General features: G+C 38.3%; 1 protein-coding gene across 2 annotated transcripts in view; it reads left to right on the forward strand.

Moving 5' to 3' along the window:
• Positions 1-710: 710 nt before the first annotated feature.
• The window catches only part of ARHGAP15 (Rho GTPase activating protein 15), a 309,490-nt gene continuing 302,645 nt past the window's right edge, over positions 711-7,555 (forward strand). The window contains exons 1-3 of one of the 2 annotated variants that reach the window (XM_072418118.1): positions 711-863; positions 2,678-2,876; positions 5,870-6,019. In XM_072418118.1, coding sequence (XP_072274219.1) covers positions 5,930-6,019 — 90 coding nt within the window. In that variant the 5' untranslated portion in view covers positions 711-863; positions 2,678-2,876; positions 5,870-5,929. The remainder of the gene's footprint in view (positions 864-2,677; positions 2,877-5,869; positions 6,020-7,555) is intronic. The other variant, XM_072418119.1, reaches the window with a different exon arrangement.

Raw genomic sequence — 7,555 nt, forward strand, 5'->3', positions numbered from 1 at the left:
CTTAATACATAACCACAGAGATCTGGTCAAGAGGTTGGGATGGTGGTCAATGTATTAAACAAGATTGTTTGTAGCTATAAAGTATACCTGAAAGCAAAACATTTTGTTAGTTTTGGATAGGTTGGTGAAGGGACAGAGCATATAATGCCCCCATAAGGGAGTTTCATTCTCCCTAATTGTCCTGGTCACCGATGTTTTGGGAACGAAACAGGTTAAAAAAAGGTTTGAGTTTCCACCAGAACAGGAGTAGAGAATTCTTATATATATATATATATATATATATATATATATATATATATATATTGTGTTTTACATTTACGTTACATTGCTGAACTGAAAAGCCATTTTCACCAGGAATTGCATCTTCTGTAATTACAACTTCTGTGTGTACAAAGAGTAACTAACAATGTGTGAGACTCACTAGCACCGTCAATGTTTTTGAGCTCTTTCGCATTTTCTCTTTTAGATGCCAGAAAACAGGAAGTGGCTGACTTTAAGGGTCTATCTGCACTTTGTTACATCAAGCCAAGTCACATCATTATTTCTTGTGATAAAACTCTGTGCAAAGTCAAAGAAGATATTAGCTGCAATAGCTGGCTACTAATACCCATGTTTAAAACAAAATACTAATAAAATGGCTAATCATAAGAACACACGTACGTGGAAGTGAAATGTGCAATGCAAATTTGGGCAGCAGGAAGTGGTTAAAGTTACATCCCATCCTTTTACTGTAGAACGTTCATTACTACGAAGAGCAGTTAAAGATTCAGTTTGTTGTTTACATGTGATCACAGTGATTTCCTTTACCAAAGCCGCCAAATTTTACAGGGTACTTTAGAGAAGACAGTAACAGCCTGGGACAGGTAAGTTGGCTGGAGATGTCTTGCATTTCACTATGTTGCCTTTGTGTTTATTTGAATTGTTAGATATTTTTTGCACCTTGCACTAGTTAAAATATATCCCACACATCTCCTTCTTTATGTGAATGAATGGCACAGCAATACAGCAATGCATGTACATTGCAGCACACATTACCACAATGAAGAGAGCTAAATGGGCCTTAAATGCAATGGTTCTCATTCAGGTATAGGTCTTAGTGTTTTCTTGTGAAGATAAAACAGTTTTTAGAATTTAAAACCAGAGAATATATGCCGGGGTATTAGGGATTACATCCAGTTTACTGCTTGGTGGAGTTCCTGGCCCTGCTAATAATTGCCCTGGCAGTAAATATATTGGCACATTCTCATAGGCAATTTTAAAAGCTAGTGAGATTATTATAAGAAGCTAGTTGGGGTACCACACCTAACAATCCTCAGCCAATAGGAATGCTGCCAACATAGTTACAGGGCATTAATATTATTCAATATTTATATAATGCTCACATATTGTGCAGTGCTTTAAAAAGCCCATAGTCATCTCACTAGCTGTCCATCAAAGCAGCTCACAATCCAATGTCCCTACCATAGTCATATGACATTAAGACAGGCTAGGGTCAGTTTTGGGGGAAAGCCAATTACCTAACTGCATGTTTTTTGGAATGTGGGAGGAAACTGGAGTACCCAGAGGAAACCCACAAAGACAGGGAGAGCCTGCATATTCCATGCAGATAGTGTCCTGGCCAAGATTCAAACCTGGGACCTAGCACTGCAAAGACCAGAGTGCTAACTTCTAAACCACCATGCTGCCTAGGGCATATGAATAATACAAATTTCAATTTACCAGTAGTTGTTAGGGTGGTACTATTGCCCACTTGGGCATTATTCACCCACTTGGGTTCACAGCAAAAGGGTTAAGCAAACATTAAAAACCTTTTCAGAACTCATAGTGAAGCAGACATGGGCACGTTCCCCCATCACTGATGAGTATCATTCTAAATATAATGCTAATATTTAGTATTTTCAGTCCAACCAAAGGATTAGATGCCTATATTCACTTGTCATTAGAAAGTATGACAAATGGAGGCATGGCTGAGTACCAGGTAGTAACTAAGTCAAATTCATAGTGGCTTAAATGTCTTCAAGTGTGGAGAGAGGAGTACATATCTCTACATATCTTTCATGTTTCCTGGCACTGCCCAATGGCTTATTAACCACCAGATCTAATTGATTAAAGCAGAACTCTAGTTAAAAGTAACCTCAAAACTCCCTCTGCTTTCCTTGTGTACCCTGATCTTGTACTGTCATCCCCTTCTTAGCCTCACTGAACTATGCACACTGTCCCATATTATTTATAAAAATCAGGCTGCAGTGTATGTAATACACTGATGCATAATGTGAGAAATCCAATCTCCATTATAAATGGGACCCTTAGCAAAGGTCATCATCATCCTTTTACTGGTGTCACTTGTTGCCCATACCAGCCGATATCTATATTTGTAATGAGCAGCTGCTAATATAATAATAGTGGTGCAATGCAGTACACATGCACTGTGAATCATATTTAAAAAAAGGATGTTGTTTTGTTTTCAAAGCTGTGTTGTAATTGGGACATCTGTAGTTCAATATGAATGTGGTCATAAGGCAAATACCCATGTGCTGCAAACATTCATCATCAAATTAAAAAAAAACAACAGACTGTACATCACATTTTATTGTATATGGGGGGATTTAACTGTACATATAATATAGTCCTAATATAGACATGTCTTTAAATAGTTGTATTTTTTCTTTGGCTTTAGCAGATCATCTGGATTTACTTGTAAAAATCAAAGAACCGTCATTCTGGAGCCTCCGAGTCCCTCAGGTCCCCCAGTCCAACTTCTGGGCCAGTGGGAGGAATATGAGGATGTTTCTGGCAGGAAATACTATGTCCATGTTGTTAGTAAGGAAAGATCCTGGAAACCACCCAGATCTGTCCCACCTAAGAAGGATTCCAAGGTAGGCCAATAATATGTTTTACCTAATGTTTTCAAAAGTATCAAGAGATGTAAAAATAAAAAATAGATTAAAAAAAATCTTCATCTGTTGTCAACCAAACCTCTACTTTTAATTTATACTCCATAGAAGAAAAAACCTGAACACATAATAAAAGCAGAACTGCTGTTTTTTAGCTTCATAGAGGTGTCACCATGGTGGATGTAGTTTGAACGAGATGTGGGTGGTTGGAAAGAATAGAAAATATGTTTTAACAATAACTGTTTTCGATTGATTGTTCACTGGAGCTGTCAAAATTTGCTGAGCTTCCCTGCAGTTGCCGGGACTGAATGAACTCCAATGCTTGCATGGGAGTTACGTCACCCTAGCTCAGCCAATCAAAATGGCCAAAGATGGCAAATAGGAAGAGAATGGTTGACAGGATAAAAGTTGGTTAGTGGACTAGGGATGGAGGAGGTAAAGTAAAATAAAAATAAACTAAGGGCAGATTTACTGGAACAGAAAACAATGGGGTGATGTGGAGCCATTAGGTGAACTGGAAGGGGGCTGTGGTTAGAGCAGGGCCAATGTTATTGGGGAAAAAGAGGGCAAACTGGGTTTCCATCTTCTCCAGGGCTACAGGTAGCTGGATTGTCCTCCATTTGCAATCCCCAACATATTTGGCCCAGTCCCATTTTGGCTAAACCTGCCCCTCTGTTAGAAAATGGTAATGAGAGGGTAGATGCACTGGCATAGAAGGGCATAGGGTGATAGGAGCATTACTGGGAAATGTGGAGTGGTCGGGGAGTAGTTAAGGAAATAATAGTCCCTTTTGCAATAAGCTTTCTTACTAACCTGATCGTTCACTGGAGCTGTAAAACTTCCCCTGCAGTTGCCGGGCCTGAATTAGGTCCTATGCCTGCATGGGAGTTAAGTCACCCTCATTCAGCCAATCAAGATGGCTGAAAATTGCAACTAGGAAGAGATTGAAAAAGATGTGGTGCCCTGCCTTAAAGTGGAGACAGGGGAGTATAATGTGGTTTAGTTCAGCTTTAAACAATTAACATCTACTATGTCACTTTCCACAGTAGTTGGATAATTGGTAGAGTTTGTGCTATGTAGATTTTAATGTTGGGTATTTCCTACACTGGTATAACCAATAAAGCGAATGTAAAACTGTGAAACGTCTTTAACATCACAAGAACTAGTCTAGTTGAATGTTTTTTCTACTAGATATTGCAAAAATTTTATTTTTGAGTTCAGTTCCACTTCACCTGTTTGGAAATTTGTGCAGGATTCATTCACTTTTACCAGCCAATCAACCAGCAACGTTCACTATCTTGTCTGCTCTAAACCAATGAAAGGTTATTGGTTGCTACTGGTTGGTGTGTTCAACATGATTGTTGCTTCTTGTCTTTCCCCACGTGTGTCAAAGAAGTAATATGCTTCACAAAAAAAAAAAAATAATAATACTAAAAAGGGGGGAAAATGAGATTCCAACAGATGGCACTAGAACACTATTGGCCTGTGAACAGCTTGGCATCTGGGCTTACTGACCCTCAGCAATACTTTGTGTGTTGTACTTGAAGTTACAAGGAAGACTGACGCGTGTTATAAATAATTCAGGAAGGAAATTAACAAAGTTTATCCATGTGTGCAAGAAAGTGTGTTGAGCCAGCGCACAAGGCAGGGCGGCTTTTGTAATAATGAGTGTCAATAGCACAGATGGAACTACATAACGCTGTCAGGATTATTTAATGAGGCAGCAGAGAGAGCAATGACGATGATCTAGTACAGAAACTTGGACCAACCAATCAGAGTTTATGTTTTATCAGAACACTACAGAACAGTTCCTAATTGCTTTACATTTATAATTTCCCATTGGTCACTATACACATATTGAAGTAATGTACAAAAAAAGGAAGGGAAATCCAAAACAAAAACCAGAGAGGTCAGAACTGTATAAAGCATATCTTTAAAATGTGTTTATTTTAGATAGAATAGGGAAGTATTAAAATACAACTCTGCTATATATTTACTGCTACCCAGGGATCTATTAGAGAGATTTACTTTCACTTTCTGTATTGGTGACCAGAAAGAAAGGGAATTATTCAATAGCAAAAAAAGGCTGCCAAGAGGTCATGTATGTAGGTTACAGGGCCCTATAAATCGTGCCAGGTGTACACTTTTGCTTTTTGTCCTATACCAGGGTGACAATTGATTAGCACCTTGTGGAATAACACAGAGCAGAAGTCATCCAGATGTCTGCATACACACTAAATGATTGTTTAAAACATGCCGACACACCGTTTGGTAAACATTTACTCTAAAAATGTCCAAAGACAGCAAAGAGGACTAACTACAATTATTTTTGGTGAGAACAAGCAATATTCTGGTGCTTGGCACAGTTAGGTATTGTTCACCTAAGAACTATTGTCTGGCTCAGTACACTTGTGCTTAATTGAAGAGGAAGAAATTATGTTACAAAGTCTGAATATTCCCATTTGCTGCTAGGAACAGTGGTCTTCTGTGCTCTGTGAAGGTTTGTAGTGTTGGCATATGTATGAAACTATTCTCTTGTCATTTGGCCACCGAGAATGTTCATGGATCATTAATAGATTGTTCTCAATGCCTTCCATCTGACATCTGTATGGGGCTTTAGTTACCTTCAGGAGCTTCATGGGAGCACTAAAACTAGATCTCTGGAAGCTATGCCTGAAAAAAAAAAGACAGAGGTTGAAAACTGGAATTGCGTTTTTCTTTGGTCTTCCATCAGTTGATCTTCCTTGATCAGTAACTTGCCATGTCTTGTTCTGCACTATGTTCCTAATTTATCAAAGCTCTCAAGACATGTAAAGATAAAATTTCATATGTAAACCTGGGTTGACCCAACAAACCTGGAAAAAATCTAGTCCAGGATTGAAAACATTTGCCAACAAATAGTAAGTGACTTAACTTTCTGAGTTCAGGTCGTGCTTTAATTTCTCTGAACTTATTGTAAAATATGTCTTTTGAAGGTATTATCTGAGACCTCTGAGGAGACACATTCAAATGTGAACAAATCAGAAGCCGTCCAAATGAGAATAAAGAGCCCAGGTTCCCAACATGAACGCTTAAGTCAGTCCAAGTCAATGGTTATCATCGATCCTGGGGAGATTAGCAAGCAGGTAAGTGTAGCCTATCGCAGATATACTGATTTATTTTATTATGCATTTTTAAAGTTGGTTTTGACACATCAATGGTTATATTTATTTGTTCTTTATCTTGTACTTGCTATTAAAAGAGCAGGAATAGGCCTATATTTAAGATTACAATCTAAATTTAAGTTTGCCATGCCTACATAGTTCTTTGCAATGAGGAACTTTAAGGTGTTTACAGCCTTGCTGTAGAAATGTTGTGCTCAGTCTGCACAGTGACTCCCCATAGACTTAAACCTTGATCCAAGGTTACTGGTATGGCAATTAAGATATTGTAAACATTTACCAGTAAAGCTGCTTAGGGAGTTTTTTTTCTATTTAAACAAAGTTTGATAAAACAACTGATGTATGTGATTGTGCAGCTTTATGTCCTTTTCATACTTAATCATGTACTGAAGCGAAGTCAAAGCTGAGTCGAATCAGCACCACAGTAAGAGTGGCTAGTACACAGCATGGTAAGGCTAAGGCTTATTAGTGGATAGTTACTGTGCAGACATGGGCTTCAGGGGACAGGATTTCAACAACTTTAGGTAGCCACTGCCATTGGAAAGGGGTAAACAAAAACCTTGGTTTGGTTGAGGGGCTTCAGATGTAGGGCCAGGGAGAAATTTTTATATGTCCTTTAAAAGGCACCTAGAATTAAGGGATAATACCGTAATGATGTAAAAAGGAAAATTGACTTGCTAGACTTTGAACTTAGTTTTCAAGTTGAAGTTTTGATTTGATCTTAGAGTGATTGAATCTTAGCATAGATCAAATTCTGATTACTAGCAAGGCTGATCTAATTTTTTAGGCGGTGCATGAAATGATTGTCTGATCCATATGATAATTGTCATATTAGGAAAATATTTGTGCCTGTAGATTGCTGGTCCCAATAATGCACAGGGCAGACTCATCTCTTTGCAAAAATCGCCTGGGAAGGATATTTTATAGAGTCATTGTTATACCACAAGATAAAAACGATTTTCTAAATGTCTGTAAAGTAACAGTGAATGACAGTGTATGTTAATGGCACAATGGTTTCATAATGCAGTCAAATGACCATGAATGTATGTCTATAGCCCATAGACGTGAGGACATCTCTTCCATAATGAAGGCCAGGGAGACATCTACTTCAATGAACTGCCTAAATGCCTGGACTCGTTGTGATACTCAATGGTTATATCAGCACATTAAGATCCTTTCCCCTTTTTTATAGCAGATGAAAGGATCATAGCTGCTGGCTGGGAGATTTCCCAACAGGGTATAAAGGGTATGTGTGATATAACTTCAGCCACTGGAGAAAGGAAAGGTGCCTTAACATGCCTTTATTGCTTGAAAATGCATTTCCTGTTCCTACACTTCTGTGCTCAATGCTGACATAGAAGGGTAACAGCCATACTCTTTATCCCAAGTTCCAAGCAGCCTATTATTTTCTAAAATGTTACCCCAAAATGAACAGAAAAATTCCAGGTGGCAGCAAATGCAAGTATGCCTAAAGCAGACTCCCACCAAAAAACAAAAATT

Source organism: Pyxicephalus adspersus, chromosome 7, assembly GCF_032062135.1.
Source record: "Pyxicephalus adspersus chromosome 7, UCB_Pads_2.0, whole genome shotgun sequence".
Taxonomy (NCBI): Eukaryota; Metazoa; Chordata; class Amphibia; order Anura; family Pyxicephalidae; genus Pyxicephalus; species Pyxicephalus adspersus.